At 63.0% G+C, this 15893-nt stretch overlaps 2 protein-coding genes and 1 long non-coding RNA gene across 3 annotated transcripts; 2 read left to right on the top strand and 1 right to left on the bottom strand.

Moving 5' to 3' along the window:
- PDRG1 (p53 and DNA damage regulated 1) lies at positions 1–1588 on the bottom strand. Its single transcript, XM_054644419.2, has 5 exons — positions 1397–1588; positions 1223–1298; positions 1029–1103; positions 649–729; positions 1–365 (listed from the first exon to the last, which is right to left on the bottom strand). The coding sequence occupies exons 1-5, from the start codon at positions 1478–1480 to the stop codon at positions 283–285; spliced, it is 399 nt and encodes a 132-aa protein (XP_054500394.2). The 5' UTR covers positions 1481–1588; the 3' UTR covers positions 1–282.
- On the top strand, positions 1560–5483 carry LOC143695408 (uncharacterized). Its single transcript, XR_013184554.1, has 3 exons — positions 1560–1797; positions 2462–3199; positions 3944–5483. It is a non-coding gene; the product is annotated as an uncharacterized LOC143695408 (long non-coding RNA).
- Positions 5484–5697: 214 nt separating this feature from the next.
- XKR7 (XK related 7) lies at positions 5698–15862 on the top strand. The gene is made up of 3 exons (XM_054644637.2): positions 5698–6339; positions 11637–11836; positions 11925–15862. Exons 1-3 carry the CDS (start codon positions 5915–5917, stop codon positions 12878–12880), a joined length of 1581 nt encoding a protein of 526 aa, XP_054500612.1. The 5' UTR covers positions 5698–5914; the 3' UTR covers positions 12881–15862.
- The last annotated feature ends 31 nt before the right edge of the window (positions 15863–15893 follow it).

The raw sequence follows: 15893 nt of genomic DNA, 5'->3' as shown, positions 1-15893 counted from the left end.
TGTCCCACTGCTGTGATTTTAATGATTCCACTTCCACCCCAGCTGGGAGCTTTAGCCCAGCACTGTGTCCAACACGGCTCTGCCACCCAAGGTCCAGCACAGAGCAGGAAAGGGTTTGTGGTCCAAACAAACTGCAGAGTTGTAGCTGAGGAGCCAAACAGTTCCCACCTCACCTGGGTGGGCTCTGGACACACCAACGTCCTGCAAGTCCCAATGCCTGTGGCTACTGAAACATGAGCCCCCAGTGATAGCCAAGCACGCTGTGACAATGGCACGGCCACCTCAGCCCTCCAGGATGCGGTTGATGAGCTTCATCTCCTCAGAAGACATGGGGTTCAGGTTAAACCCCTTCAGCTCAGGTTTACCTGAGGAAAACACATTGAAAACATCAAGATTTTGTCACCAAAGAAGTGAAGCAGCTCGTGGTAAACTCGAGAGGGGCTGTGGGGAGAGCAGGGACAGCCCTGGGAGCTGAAGTGGGGTCACCCCATCACAGGGTCAGAGGGAGTTTAGGGTGCTGGTGGGTGGCTGCTGGGGCAGGGAGAGAACTGCAAAACCAGGGGAAAAGAGGCTGCAGGAACACATGGAACTGAGGAATCTCCTGATCCACGAGTCTGCTCCCAGGCAGGTTCCAGTGGAAGAGTTTACCTTGAGCTTCATAGAGCCGGTTGACCTTCACCCGCAGCTCTTTCCGGAGGTTGTTTATCTCCTCGTCCAGCTCTTCCTGGTCTGGGATAAGAGGTGGGAATGAGGAGGACTGTGGTGGGCTCTGGGACGAAGGCTCAATTTCCCATGGGACACAGCCCAGGCACAGGGGGCTCCCACCCTGCCTCCACCACCCCGGGGGCCGAGCAGCTTCCACATGTGCTTCCCAGGGCACAGCACGGACCAGAATCAGCCCCTCGAGAGGCTCTGGGCACCTCAAGGCCCATCCCCGGGCAGAAATCCGTTAATTGAGCCAACATCTTGTTAATTATGGTGCTTATTAAAACACTTATAGTTACACGGAGCCCTCGCGGTGACCTCACCCTGCCGCAGCATCTCCCGGGTCTTCGCCTTCGGCAGCTCGATGAACATGCCCCCGAAGCACACCATGGCCTTCTCTGGGGGACAGAGGGAACGGAGGGGAACGGAAAGAAACAGAAAGGAACCGGCTGTCAGCGGAGCCGCTCCGCGACCCGCGGCCACGAGGTCACGGTGGGCGCAGCCAGCCCGGCCTCACCGTCGGGCTCCGGGTCCTTCTGCAGCGCCCGCAGGGCCTCGCGGTTGCGGTTCCGCTTCACGTCCAGGTCCACGATCTGCAACGGGAGCGAGAGAGGCAGGAGCGGCCGGGACTCGGGGCTACCGGCGGCAGGACAGAGCGGGGCACGGGGGGCCCGCCGGAGCTGGGTCGTACCTGCTGCCGTGCCGCCAGCACGTCCTCGGCCAGCTCCTCCACCTCGGCCAGGTAGCGCAGCACGAAGGCCGGGTCCCGGGCCATGGCGGGGCCGAGCGGGGCCGCCACCGGGGCCGCTCCGGGTCCGCCGCCGTTCGGCTCCGGGCCGCAGCCGCAGCCGCGCGGGCGGGTTCCGCGGCGGGAGGGGCCGGGCTCAGCGCGCCCTCTCGCGGCCGCCGCCGGGAGCGCCGCCCGGTTGGGGCGCCCCGGGGTGGCGGCGGCTCCGGGGCGGCGGGGACCGAGCGGGGCTGCGAACGCGGCGAGGACCGAGCGGGGCTGCGAACACGGCGGGGACCGGCCGGGCCTGCCGACACGCGTGCCCGGGGGCGCCAGAGCGGCCGTGAGTGGCCGTGGGCTGGGAGGTACGTGCTCGGTGCCAGAGGGGGATCTCGTCCGTAGTGCGGAGTAACGATCCCGGGGCTGGCTCCGGGCTGCCTCTGCACCGCCCCGCAGAAGGATGGAGGGTGCGGTGTGGCCCTGAGCCCCAGAGTGGGGTCCTGGCCCCGCAGCCGGCCCCCAACCCACTCCGCTCGCCACAGCCCTGAGGGACAGCGGCTGAGAGCCCTGCCTTGCCTGGTCCCCTTGGGTGTGAATTATTTATCGCTTTTCACAGCCTCGCCCCCAGCACCACCGTCTGTCTACTCTTCCTCGCTGCTTCCCAGCACGGTACCGCTGTTGGCAGCTGGGCCCTTGGAGCATCAGGTGACCTCTCTGTCATCCCAGAAAGCAATAAAGGGCACTCAAAGCGTGGGGTGATTAGCTCAGGTTTCCTTTGGTGCAGCTGGTGGCTCATCTGTAGCTCAGCGTCCAGGACCTGCCATCCCCAGGGACTGGAGCCAATTGTGGCCTCGGCAGCTTGACTCACCCTCAGCCAGCCCCGATGGCTCCCGGTCTGTGTCAGGCAGGGGCTGGTCCCAGGAAGGCTCTGGCAGGGGACCGTATCCATCTGCTGCCCTGAATGACCCCTGCTGCAGGAAGGGAAATATATTGCCCCTCAAAATGCTTTTTATCCCTTTCTTTCTCCAGCCATGAGCAAGAGGAGCTGGAAAAATGGGATGTGGGAGATGCAGGGAGACCCGGCACTGATGATGAGCACTGGCAGATCCTCACCGTGTGCACTCTGCATTGGGAAAGGGGCCCCAGGAGCCTACCCAGGGCTGGTGGGTAACAGGGGACACGGGTTCTCATGTCCCATGTCCCTGCTCTGGACAGAGCCCTGAAACAGAATTGCAAGGTTCTGAATGCAGCCCTGTCCCCAGCTGTCCATCTCTGCCACCCTGTCTCTGCTGCTTACCTGGTGATGGTGGGGGGACCTCTGATCTGTTTTAGGTCAGTGCTTTGAAAGAAGGGAGCCCCAAACCTGCCTGAAGCACAAAACAGGGGCTGGGGAGAGGAGGAGCCCCAGCACTTGGGGACCCTGGCACATGCACTTCATTAAATTTGACAAGGAGCTCCCCAAAAGTGATGACCCCAGTGCTGTGGCCCCTCTGGGCTGCCAGAGATGAGGACCACAGGGGACAGGGATGGAGGGAGCGAGGCAGCAGCTGGCTGGTGGTCACCACACTTCTGTGGGCAAATAATCCCTTAAGGGAGATTACCCAGATCGGAAGATTACTGGCCCTAATCCCATAAGGTCATTTGTTTCAGTTAACTGAGATCCCTGTCTGTGGCAGCATCAAATGAAGTACAGCAGCTTCAGGGAGCAGTGGGAGCCAGTGCTGGGGCACACACAGGCACTCCAGGCTGGGAATGATCCACACTCGGGTTAGATTCCTTCCTGACATCAACCAGAAAATGTACTGGGATTGGGGCTGCGTGCCAGTGCTGGGAAATGCTCATTTGTCAGTGGGAGCAGCTGGCTGGAGATCTGAAAAAGCAGGAAGGAGGGAGGGAGGGAGGAAGGGCTTTCAGAGTCTGGGCAGGAGGAGTGGGGATGGGGATGGGGATGGGGATGGGGATGGGATGGGGATGGGGATGGGATGGGGATGGGATGAGATGTGGCATGGGAACAGGGATGGGAGCAGGCTGACAGTGTCCTGGCAGCAGTGGAAGGCAGCAGTGACTCTGGGGTTGCCAATGACAGTGCAGTGAAGGCAGGGTTTTGGCAGGAATGTTGGGCTGCGTGGAAGGGCAGGGGCTGCTCTCCCTGGGAAGGTGGGGCCCAGCTCAGCACAGCTGAGGGATCACTAAGCCATGGGCATCTGGAAAACATTCTCAGGGCAGTGAGAAGTGGCTGGTGCTGCACTCTGCGGCCGGTCCCCAGCCAAGCTCTGAGCCAGCCACAAATCATCATGGATTTCTCCTCCTGGAGCCAGCGCCAGGGGCAGACATTCTGCCTGGAAGCTGGACTCAGACTGGAACCAGAGGTCCATTTGGACCAGTTCCCCTGGGAACTGGGCAGTCAGAGGAAGCAGCCACCCGTCCACTGCCGGGAGCTGCTTTGCTTTGCTGTGTGTTTTGTGGAAAGAGCAGGTTTGGTTTCATCATGTTCCTTTTTCTTCCTTGCAGCCCTTTTCTGTATGCAGCCAGAAACCCTCCCTGCCTGCTGGCAGCTGCACAGGAAGCTTCAGGGATGTTTATAAGATTTTTTTTTCTCTCTTCTCCTTTCATGTGGCTGCTGGGGCCTGTTGTTAAGATAAATCAGACTTCAAACCACGGTCTCCATGTTCTCAGGCTGTGGATCTTTAACTGCTGCTTCAGAGGGGGTGTTTCAGGGTCAGGTGAGAAAGGTGGGTCTGTCTCTCCCTGATTTCCAAGTCCCCTCTCCCTGGCACTGTGCCCACCATCATGGCAACATGGTCTGTGCTCCATCACCCAGCCAAGTCAGAGAGTCCCCAGGGACCAAGCCCAAAGAGGTCTGGAGTGGCCAAATGTTGATAGGAGCTCTGGCCAGTGGACCCCATCCCTGGAAGGGGCCCTGCCCTGCCTGTTTGTTGATGAAAGGCTGTTTTCTTCAGGCTTTGGGATGCTGGGAGCATCCCCTCCCCCAGGCAGGCATTTGTAGAGGGGATGTGTCAGGAGCATCTCAAGGTGAGGTGTTTCATTATCGATGCTAATACATGCAGCACGAGGAGAGCCTTGCCGAGGGCCCGGCCACTCCCTTGTGCTGAGTAACATCTTCACCCCCTGGATTTCATCCCAGGAATCCAGATTTACCCCACCCCCGGGTTGTGCTGATCCCTCTGGCCACCTGCAAGGCAGGATTTGGAAGTTAGCTGTGTTTCCCGGGATCAAACACACTCCCCCTCTCAGTGTGCCACGGTGTGCTGACCACGGGCCAGGCTCCAGCCAGGCTCCTCCGCAGCAGGCTGAGCCTCGGGGGCTGAGCCAGAGCCGGAGCCCGGCCCCGTGGGCTGGGGGCTGGGGCTGCCTCCAGCAGGCAGCTGCCCGTATGCAGTCACCGTCCCTGGAGACCCGCCACAAAGGAGAGAAAGCCCTTTCCCCTTTCCCTCGCAGCGCTTTCCCTCGCAGCCGTGCCGGGGATGCCGGCACAGCGCTGCCCCTCGTGTGAACGCGTATCCCATATCCCGGGGTGCGGCCCCTCTCTCTGCCAGGCACATTGTGTCCAAACTCCCGCGGGCAGCAAGCGCAGGAGAGGCGGAGCAGGCAGATTCCAGTGGCCTTGGTACTTTCAGAGACGTTCCCAGGGCTGGGGAATAACATCTGTAATTCTTTCACGAGTTGTATTTCGGGATCAACAAAAGCCTGCTACCAAACCCCATCATTGGTCTTCTCAAAGAGGATACAACTTCTTTGAGCAGCCTGGTCTAGTGGAAGATGTCCCTGCCCTTGGCAAGGGGTTGGCACAAATTCATCTTTGAGGTTCCTTCTAACCCAAACCATCCTCTGATGATTCTATGCCTCTCCCTCCAAAGCAGGGCTCAGGTCCTGCTGGGACCCTCTCTGGCTGTGTCGGGCAGGGTTTTGGTGGTCCTGCGGTCCTGTCTCAGCCCAAAGAGAAGAGGCACCCACACCTCCACCCTCCCGGACCTCAGGCCAAGCCTGCACCCACAGTCAGGGTCTTTCCTGGACTGAGCCTCGGGGCTGGGGGCCCATGAGCTTGCCGGGAAGCCCCGGTGCTCGGTGGGCTGGGAAGGGGAGGTCGGACAGTGCGGAGAGCGCGGTTCCGCCGGGACGGGGTGGGTGCACCGTGCGGGGCTCGGCGGGTCCGGGCGGTCCCTGCCGGCGGGGACCGGGGCTGGGGGCCGGCCGGGGGAGGGGCCGGTTGCCCTTCCCAGCGCGGGGCGGCGCCCGGCGGCACCGAGCGCTCCTCCGGGACCCCGCGGCGCCGGCGGGGGGGCGGCTGCCCCTTCCGGCGGGGGAGCGGCGGGACCCGCCGAGGGCTCCCGGCGCCGGGTGGGGGGAGCCGGTGTCGGCGGGCGCGGGGCGAGGCCGGCGGGGGCGGGCGCTGCCGGGGCGGGCTCCATCCCTCCGGAAGTCTCTCCCGCTCCCTCCTTTCTCCTCCTTTCCCCCGACAACATGGCCGCGAAGTCGGACGGCGGCGGCGGCGGCCCGGCCGTGCTGCTGGAGAGCCCTGAGGGCGGCGGCGGGCGGCGGGAGGCGGGCGCGGAGCCCCCGGCGCGGCGGTACCGGCTGCGGGACGGCTGCTGGGTGTTCTGCGCGCTCCTCGTCTGCTTCGCGGACGGTGCCTCGGACCTGTGGCTGGCGGCCCATTACTACGTGCGGGGGCAGCGCTGGTGGTTCGGGCTGACGCTGCTGTTCGTGCTGCTGCCCTCGCTCGTGGTGCAGATGCTCAGCCTCAGGTGGTTCGTCTACGACTTCGCCGCCAGCACCAAGGACAGCGGCGGCGGCACCAAGGACAGCGGCCCCCGCGGCTGCTGCCGCCTCTGCGTCTGGCTGCTGCAGGGCCTGATCCACCTGCTGCAGCTGGGGCAGGTCTGGAGGTACGGGGGTACCCGGGGCGTGGGGGTGCCCGAGGGGTGGGGGCACAGCGGGGATGGGGCGGCTGCAGGGCCTGATTCACCTGCTGCAGCTGGGGCAGGGCTGGCTGTATGGGAGGTATGAGAGAACAGGGGGCACATGAGAACAGGGGGTATCGGGGTGATAGGGGTGCTGAGGGGATGGGGATGCTTCTGGGCTTGACACACCTGCTGCAGCTGGGGCAGGTCTGGAGGTACGAGGGTACCTGGGGGTGAGGGTACAGGGGGCTGGGATGGGGCTGCTGCAGGGCCTGATCGTCCTGCTAAAGCTTGGGCAGGGCTGGAGGTATGTAGGGAGGGGGGGACATGGGGGTCATGGAGCCAGGCAGGGCCTGGAGGGAGCGGCACAGTGCAGCAGGGACATGGGTGGAGGCTATAACAGCATGGAGACTTCAGGAGGGGTTGGCAAGGCATGGGGAAATGGGTGGGGATGGAGAGGTGAAAGCAGGGGCCCAGGCAGCTGGGGAGGCACAGGGATCAATGTCTCTGCAGCCCCAGAAAGATGGGTGGTGGAGAAGAGCTCTCAGCCATGGGCACAGGGGGGTGTGGGTAGCAGCTGTGGGTGTGGGTAGGAGCTGTGGCTGTGGGTGAGGAGCCGCAGCCCAGCTCAGTGCCACAGCCCTGCCATGCCTGCTGCCAGGTGGTGCTGGGCCTGTTGGGGACTTGCCTGGCCATGGCAGTGTGGTCCTGGGGGTGTGAAGTGACTATGCTGGGCCCTGAACACCTCGAGGCTCCTGTCCTGATCTCACTGGATATGTGGGGTGGGGGGCAAGGAGGTGCTGGTGGTTCCCAGCCTGTCCAGGCTCTGCTGCTGCCCCATCCCAGTCCTGGGGACAGGCTGGGGGTGTGGGCAGGGCAAGCAGCAGACAGACAGGCTGGGGGAGATCAAGGCCCTTCACCCACCTCTCTGCAGACCCCCCAGCTGCACAAGGTGATGTTTCCTTGGCACCTTCCCCGCTGTGCTGCAGAGCCAGCCCCGTGCCCTCCCAGCTCCAGCCCCGTGCTGGGGAAGAGCCGGGCTGGGCACCAGCAGCTCTGGAGGAGCCGGGGCCGAGAGGGCAGACAAAGGCAATGCCCGGAACAATGCCTGGAGCCAGCAGCACTCCCTGCTCGGGTTTCCATCCTGTTTCCCCTCCTGAGTGCTGTAGTAGAGGCTCTTTGCTTGTTCCCTGTTGGTGTCTGCATGTTCGTTCCTCTGCTGCTCCTCCTGGGATGCTCTGGGTGTTTAACTTTGTTTGACAGAGCAGCGTGTGCCATGCTCAGCACACCTCCCTCCCCATCCCCCTGACAACAGGGCCACTCTCAGGGTACTCTGGCTGCAGGGTGGGTGCAAAACCCACATTGGTGTGTGAGGGAAGCTGATGAGGGAGAGGACAGGAGCTCTCTGGCCCTGCCTGCAGCTGGAGTGAGCCTGACACACCTGATCCCAGCCCAAGCTGGAGCTGAGCCGCAGCCGGGGGCTTTGCTCCTGGGGGTGTCAGTCCCGCTCTTGGATCGGCTGAGCCATGGAGACTCCTAAGCCAATTAAAGCGGTAACTCTCAGCACTCACCCTCCAGGACATGTTGGTCTCAAGCAGCAGCTGAGGCTCTTTCTAATCTCTGGATTTGGGATTAGTTGGGGGTGACCAGTTAAATGCAGTTTGTTAAACCCATTAGTGGGGTTGGATCCGGTGCAGGAGGATGTGGCAGTTAAAGAAGTGTTGGATAAATGCTGCAGGTGGAAGAAAGGATTTTCCCTGGTCAGAGCACTCTGCCCCTTGCCAAACATCTCCCCTTCCTGATTTACCTGCCTTCTCCCTCACCTCTGCAGATGCCACCTCTACCAACCTCACTGCACAGCCCTGAGCCACACCTGTGATAAAGATCCCAATCCCCAAAAAAAAAAGGCTGCTTCCCACCTGCTAAAGCATCTCTGAGCACTGGCTCTGTGGTTATCCCTAATTAAATCTGTTGAAATTAGCAGTCATTGGTATGTTCATGGTGCACATGCACAAGCTCCATCACGGGTGGTCTCTGGAGAGGCTGCTGGTGGCATGACCATGTGCCCGTGTAAGCAGCAGCAGCAAGTGCCTGTCCCCAGCTGGTCCCACACCACCACTGTTCTTGTGGGCCATGCTTGGATGGTTTTGCAGCTCAGGAATTGTTATCCCCTCACAAAGTCCCCAGCTTCTTCACCAAAGCAGCTCTGCAGGGCAGGGATGCTGCTCATGCCAGTGTGCCTCCTGCCTGAAAGTGTGCCAGGGTCCCCTGCCCCCTCTGTGGGCTGGCAGCTGGCCAGAGTGTGCTGCAGGTCCCACTGGGCCGGGGACAGCCCTATCAGTGTCTGTGTTAGCCCAGGGTCACACATGGTTTGGCTGCCTGGGGTCACTGGGGCCAGACTGGCAGTTCCCTCTCTTCCTGAAAGCCCCCATCAGCCCCTGTACCCCCATCCTCTGCTGGCTCAGGGACCCAGTGCCACCCCTCAGTCCTGGAGCCAGTCTGGTTGCAGTCCAGGAGGGCAAGGTCATCCTGGGTGGGCTCATGAGGGGTGGCAAAGCTGGGACCTGCAGGTTTCCCCACCACTCTGCTCCCTAGAGCTTTGCTCTGTGTGTGTGGGGGCAGGAGCCCTCCCAGCTCTTGGGGCCCCCAGCTTTGGGGTGTCAGCTTGTCCTGCTGCAGGACCCAGTGCTGGCAGTCCCCACCTGGCCCTGGTGCAAAGGACAAGGGGTTTTTAGGGTCAGACAAAGCCTTTCCCTCAGCACAGGTGCCCTCAGGTACTTCCATCTGCCCTGAGTAGCCAGAGCATCTTGGGGTGTGGGGCTGGTGGGACAGTGGCTGCGGTGACATGGGCACATGTGCAGCTCTCCCTGATGACCTGACTTGGTAGGATGTGTAAGGGATTAAAATGGCTGTAACTGAGAAGCAATTTTCTCCTTGTTTAAATACAGGATTAAGGGATGAGATCCCAAATTATCTTCTAGGAAAATCACACTTCCCTTTGCTCGCTCTGGGACCAGAGGGTCCCTTATCCTTTTCCATCTGAGGATGATGATTAGGGGATTTGTTTGCAACCAGATCTGGGCTTTTCTCCTCATTCATTTCTTCCAACACTTGAGAACTGGGCTCAGTAGTTGGGAGTTGGGGGCAAACAGTGACACTGGTGACAAATCCAGCTGCAGTGGGGCTCTGACAAAACCAGGGCCCAACCAAGCCACCACCTTCCTGCTGCAGGGTTTTTGTTGGATCACTCTTTGCAATACAAAGGAGGGAGCAATTAGCCCTGAGAGCTCTTGCTGTCGGTTTCTGCCTCATCATCAGTTTTTTTGAAAATTAAATGATTTTTTTTCAAGTGATTGATTCTGTGTTTCCCGTGCAGCTGCCGTGGCGCGGGGCTGGGGAGTGCCCGCCGTGCTGGCAGCGCCGGGATCGCTCGCTGGGCTGAAACACCACGGCATGATCAAATGCAGAACAAATAAGAATCAACATTTCATTCGGGAGAGTTGATGGGAGATGAAATCTCATTTTAATGAGACCTATGGAACTGGCAGACAGAGGGATAATTGTGCCCTTGCTGAAAGCTGGGGAGGCCACGGGTCACTTGTTGAACAGTGCAGGACCCAGGGCTGGGGCTCTGTATGGTGTGTGGGGGCTGCTCTGTGCCGTGGACAGTGGGATCACTGATGAGCCCAATTATCAAGACTAATTACAGGGACAGGAAGAGGTCACCAGCTCCCAAGCCTGATTCATGCATGGGCACCCTGGGACAGCAGTGATGCCCTACAGCAGCCAGGGCTTTATATTGCCTTCCCTGTTGTTTCCCCCTGTGCTGTGCCTTCCTCCCCTGGCTGCCCCCTGCTTTGCTCCCCACTGGAGAGGAGGGTCCTTCACCCGGCCCTTCTGAGGGGCCGTGGCCCTGGTGGTGCCACAGTGGCAGCGCTGGCCTGGCTGCCATGAGCAGGTGGCACTGGGATGCAGATCTGTGCCAGGGGCCAGGAGCCAGGTGGCCACAGCCTCTCCCCACCCCAAGCAGTGAGGGACAGGCTGCAGCAAAGGCTAAAATTAGGTGCTGCCCCGGAGGTGGAGGTTAAAACGTCACTTTGACACCAGCACAGAGAAGCCGGTGGGGGCTGGGAGCGGGGCTGGCAGGGCAGAGCAGATGGCAGCAGGGTGTCCTGAGGGCTCGGTGGCCCCAGCTGATGGCCCTCAGTGTGCTCTCCGGGCTGTGCAGCCCCGGGGTGGGAGCACTCTGCTGTCCCTGCAGCGGGAGCAGGGCTGGCTCCTGCCTCCTCCTGCTGACGGATGAGCTGAAAGTGCTGTGATCAGGCTTTCTCCCATGCTCTGGGCTGATGGAGTTGTCTGGCAGCACATTCTGGAGCTGATGGAGAAGCCGTTGCTCTGCCAGAGGATTTTATTCTCTGGGAGGAATCTGTGGCCCGATGTCCTCCTGCTGCACCTGTTTTCCTCCTCACCCAGCTCCCTTCTCCTCCTCGCCAGCAGAGCCCTGGCCGTGGTGCAGGCAGGACTGCCCGGGGAAGCCCTGCCTGGCCAGCCCTGCGGCCCCTCCCGTGGTGCCAGATCTGGCCCGGTGCCGTGGGGAGGGTCCCTGGTGGCGGTGACTCAGCCGGGCGTGCGTCGGTGCCACGCACAGCTCTGCTGACCCCCGGCCGACCACCAGATGGCCGGGGCCAGCGTGTGGCTGCGCCCGCAGCCCTGCCAAGAGCCCAGGCAACACCGGCATGAGCGCCAGGAGCTTCCTGTGGGCAGCACGGCACAACCAGCTGGTTCCTCCATCCTGGCCGGGGCAGGAGGAAGCACGGTGGGCTCTGCGCCAGCTGGGACCAAAATATCCCTTTTGAGAAGCAGCCGGATGTGGTGCTGGGTTGGGGCAGCCTGAATCCATGGGTGGCTGGAAAGTGAAGCTGGGGATGGGGTCCCTGTGGGGGAACCCAGACCCTGCATGGGTGGGCAAGGATTGGGGTGACAGGTGGGTAGGCACTATATGGCTGGGCGGGCAGCATGGTGAGGCCCAGGGCTCTGGGGTGCTGAGCTGGCTTTGCACAAGCTGCCCCTTCCCAAATTGGAGCCCTGGCCTGGGACAGGGATGTGTTTGTCATTGTTGCTGCCCTGCAGCTCCTGGCACCCCTGGCCTAGGGGAGCTTTCCATGGTCCCAAATCAGCAGGAAAGGTTGGCAGTGGTCACAGGGGCATTCCTGGTGTGGACAGAGTGGGGTGAGCTCAGGTGGCAGCGTGCGCTCACCTCACCCTTGGCCTGCCCTGCACAGGTACCTCCGCACGCTGTACCTGGGGCTGCAGAGCCGGTGGCAGGCCGAGCACCGCCGCCGCCACTTCTACTGGCGGATGATGTTCGAGAGCGCGGACATCAGCATGCTGCGGCTGCTCGAGGCCTTCCTCAAGAGCGCGCCCCAGCTCGTGCTGCAGCTCAGCATCATGGTGCAGCAGAACAGCATCGAGCCCCTGCAGGGTAAGGGACAGCGCTGGCAGGGGACAGGGTGGGGAGAGGGGAGAGGGAGGTCCCGGCTCGTGTGGGCTCTCATGACCACTCCCCGCAGGACTCTCAGCCTCGGCCTCGCTGGTCTCGCTGGCCTGGATGATCGCGTCCTACCAGAAGGTGCTGCGGGACTCGCGGGAGGACAAGATGCCCATGTCCTACAAGGGCGCCGTGGTGCAGATCCTCTGGCACCTCTTCACCATCGCCGCTCGTGCCATCGCCTTCGCCCTCTTCGCCTCCGTGTTCCAGCTCTACTTCGGCATCTTCATCGTCACCCACTGGTGCATCATGACCTTCTGGATCATCCAGGGCGAGACGGATTTCTGCATGTCCAAGTGGGAGGAGATCATCTACAACATGGTGGTGGGCATCATCTACATCTTCTGCTGGTTCAACGTCAAGGAGGGTCGGAGCCGCTACCGCATGTGCATCTACTACATCATCACGCTGTCGGAGAACGCCGCCCTCACCATCCTCTGGTTCCTCTACTACGACCGCAAGGCCACCTCCGACTTCAACGCCTTAATCCTCGTCTGCGTGGTCAGCTCCAGCTTCGCCCTCGGCATCTTCTTCATGTTCATCTACTACTGCCTCTTGCACCCCAATGGCCCCATCTTCAGCCACCGCTCCGTGGGCTGCATCTTCCGGCAGGAGCCGCCCCCGGTGGTGCCGGGGTCCCCCGTGGAAGCCGTCACCAGCCCCCCGCGCTCGCTGCCGCGGACTACAGGGGGCGAGCGGGACGGGGCGCCGGGCGAGCGGGACAGCTGCGTGCCCGTCTTCCAGGTGAGACCCTGTGCCCCGCCGGCGCCGGCCGCCCGCGCCCCGCGGACAGAGGGGCCCGTCATCCGCATTGACCTGCCCAGGAAGAAGTACCCGGCCTGGGATGCCCACTTCATCGACCGGCGCCTGCGGAAGACCATCCTGGCGCTGGAGTACGCGTCGCCCACCACCCCCCGCCTGCAGTACCGCACCCCCGGCGCCCCGCAGGAGGTGCTGGAGTACGAGACCACAGTGTAGGTTGCGGGGCGTGAGGCTGCGGCGGGAGCGCCGGTGCCACCCAGGCCACCCTGTGTCTCCACAGCTGTTTGCCTTCCTTCGGGTTTGCCGGCGCTGCCGTGTCGCCGTGCCAAGCATCTCGTGGGCGGTGGCCGGGGAGGTCTCTTGGTGCTATCCCCTCCCCGCGCTGCCTTCCCGCAGCCCAGACCCGTCCCACCCGACGGCGGCCGCCCCCACGCCCTCCAGGGCTCGTCCTTGCCAAAATACCTCACCGGTGCCTGAGCCCAGGCGGTGGGTGCTGTGGCCCATATCAGTGGTGCAGGATGGGGACCGGGGGCACCCTGGGATGCGGGCTGGGGGCTGGCAGCTGCCAGGGGCACGGCGGGGCACGGTGGGGCACAGCGGGCAGCACACAGGTGCCTGTGCCCCGGCGGAGCTGTGGGGATGGAACGTGGCTGCACTGGGGTGTGCATGCGGCTTGTGACCCCCAGGGAGCTGGGGCAGGGACAGCCGGGGTCCATCCAGCCCCCCCCATGTCTCCCACTTCCCCCAACTCTGCCACACCAACCCGAAGTGAGCCCCTTCATATCCATCCTCAGTCCCCCCGGCTCAGGGTTGAGCCATGTCCCCAACTCCATGGGGTCTCCAATATCCTGTGGGGAGTAGACCCTGGCCTGGGGGGGGCCCTCGTGGGTGGGCACGAACCTTGCACCCCTGGTTTGGAGCTGGGTCCCCAGCTGAGGCCAGGATGGCTGCACCCCATCCTCCCCCCCATCCCCACAGGAACTGCTTCATCTCATTGGGTTTGTTTTCACCTGAATGGTGACATTTTGTGTGACATTTTCTACCTCCGCTGGGGCCGGGGGTGGCAGGGCCTGGCTGGCACCACTGAGGGGTTTGTGCGGGGCCGCCGGCGTTCCCCGGATCCCCCAAAGTGGGATTCACCCCCAGCCGTTCTCCCCTCCTAGGCTGGCATCCCTTCCCAGCCGGGAGCATTTCCATTCACTCCTTCATCAGCATCACCCCCCTCCAGCTCTGCAGTATAAACCTGAGCTGGGACCCTCCCTCCCCTGACCTCACCCTGTGTCCCCCCTGCCTGTCCCCAGCCCCTGCCCCTCCTGCCCCTGGCTGCTCCTGCCTCCCCAGAGGAGTGGGGCTGCTCGGGCTTTGGGTTTGAATGTGTCCCTTGTCCTGCCCAGATCCACCGGCCCCCACGGAGGGGCTGTGCTGAATGTACCCTGTGCCCCCCAGCCGGGACTGTCCCAGGGGTGTGTGTGTGTGTGTGTGTGTGTGTGTGTGTGCAGGGGCTGCAGGGGTTTGCAGGGCAGGGGAGCTGTTGGACCCCCCAGCCTTGTGCTGCCCCCCTTGCCCCCCACACCCACGGCCCCTGTGCCTTCCCTGCATCGCCTGTGCCCCCGCCACGGCTCCAAAGGGTTCTGGCCTCTGACTGCCCCGAGCCACAGTGCCAAAGGGCCCGGGCTGGGGAGCGTGGGCAGCACTGAGAGCCCCTCTGTGCCATGGGGCACCGTGTGAGGCACTGGAGGATGGGAGGAGTGGGATGGGAGGCTGCACCTGGGAGCTGTTGGGATGTGGGGTCCCTGAGGGCCAGTGTGGGTGCCCAGCCCTGTGACACGGCTGGGCTGGGAGGGGTATGGTGGCAGTGGTGATGGCATCACGTTGCTTTTGTTTCCCATTTCTTGGTAGCTGGGGTGACAGCAGGCTGGGCTGGCCATCGCTGGGTTCACTGGTGCTAACTGGTGCTAACTGGAAGCCTTGGAAACTCTTTAGGAGGAGGGTGCAGAGCATGGCTGGGGCTGGGCAGTGGGCTGGGGCCCTGCCACCTGCACCGCTCCTCCACTGCCACCGTCACGGCAGCCCCCGGGGATGTGCGGTGGGGCAGCCTCGGGGGTGTGCGCTGGTCGGGCTGGAGCTGCCCCCGGGGGTGTGCGCTGGAGCTGCCCCCGGGGGTGTGCGCTGGTGGGGCTGGAGCTGCCCCCGGGTCTGTGCGCTGGTCGGGCTGGAGCTGCCCCGGGTCTGTGCGCTGGTCGGGCTGGAGCTGCCCCCGGGGCTGTGCGCTGGTCGGGCCGGGGCAGCCCCGGCTGGGGCGGCTCTGGGGTCTCTTTTCCTCAGGGAAGGTGGGGGCAGCAGCCAGGGGTACGGAGGGCTCAGCGCTGCAGGCATCAAGCAGTGTCACCGCAGTCCCTGAGCGGTGCCCAGGGGGTGGCAGCTCCTCCCTGGGTCCGGCTCACAGAGGATCTGGGGAAGGGCCATGTGGGGACTGTGTGCCAGCACGGGGCCGCTCCTCTGGGCTCCCCCTGCCCCTGTCCACCCCAGGGCAGAGACGCCATTTGGGCATGCCCTGCACGCCGGGGTTTGTGTGGGGACCCGAGGACCACGCTGGTGGGTCAGAGGGACACTTTTCTATGCACTCAAGCCACGGTACCCTCAGCCCTGGGCTGCTCTGGGCAGAGGATTCTGGCCACGTGTGGGGTTCGGGGGGACCCCTCAGTCTCACTCCTGCCCCAGGCCACCCCCCTGTCCCCTCCCTGCCTGTGCCACAGCAGCAGCAGCCAAACCCAGCGCCCTGTCCCTCCCTGCCTGCCGGGGTGGCAGCGCCTGGCATGGGGACATGACCAGGGGCCAGGATGGGCACAGCTCCAGGGGTGCTCGAGCTCCCACTGGGGATGGCGGGGTTCTGGTCCCTGGGGGTGTCACCCAGGAGTGGCAGCAGGGCTGCTCCAGCTTCAGGGAGTGAGAGAAGTTCGTTCTGGCAGGGGCTGCCGCGGGGTCTCAGCCACATCCCTGCACCCCCTGGCGCTGGGACCCGGCGGCTGCTGTCACGTACTGTAAATACTCTGTGTGCCACCTTCTTCTCTGGGACCCTCGGCGCGGGCGGGGGCGAGCGGGAGGCCGGGGTCCGTCCCGAGACTTTTTTGTATACCACAAACTTTTTGTATATTTTTAATTTTGCTGCAACATGAGATATTAAATTCATTTCAATAAGCCCTGCCTGTGGGATCCTGTCCTTGTCGGC

This window comes from Agelaius phoeniceus, chromosome 17, assembly GCF_051311805.1.
Source record: "Agelaius phoeniceus isolate bAgePho1 chromosome 17, bAgePho1.hap1, whole genome shotgun sequence".
NCBI lineage: Eukaryota > Metazoa > Chordata > Aves > Passeriformes > Icteridae > Agelaius > Agelaius phoeniceus.
Note: the sequence above shows the minus strand (reverse complement) of the source record. Positions and strands in the feature narration are given on the sequence as shown.

What these genes read in the sequence shown, in the direction of transcription:
- PDRG1 (XM_054644419.2), bottom strand. Translation starts at nt 1,480, where the DNA reads ATGGCCCGGGACCCGGCCTTCGTGCTGCGCTACCTGGCCGAGGTGGAG. An exon ending in GAAGGACCCGGAGCCCGACG is followed by an intron (nt 1,104 to 1,222) that starts GTGAGGCCGGGC and finishes TCTGTCCCCCAG; the next exon opens with AGAAGGCCATGGTGTGCTTC. An exon ending in CCGGCTCTATGAAGCTCAAG is followed by an intron (nt 366 to 648) that starts GTAAACTCTTCC and finishes TGTTTTCCTCAG; the next exon opens with GTAAACCTGAGCTGAAGGGG.
- XKR7 (XM_054644637.2), top strand. Translation starts at nt 5,915, where the DNA reads ATGGCCGCGAAGTCGGACGGCGGCGGCGGCGGCCCGGCCGTGCTGCTG. An exon ending in CAGCTGGGGCAGGTCTGGAG is followed by an intron (nt 6,340 to 11,636) that starts GTACGGGGGTAC and finishes TGCCCTGCACAG; the next exon opens with GTACCTCCGCACGCTGTACC. An exon ending in CAGCATCGAGCCCCTGCAGG is followed by an intron (nt 11,837 to 11,924) that starts GTAAGGGACAGC and finishes CACTCCCCGCAG; the next exon opens with GACTCTCAGCCTCGGCCTCG.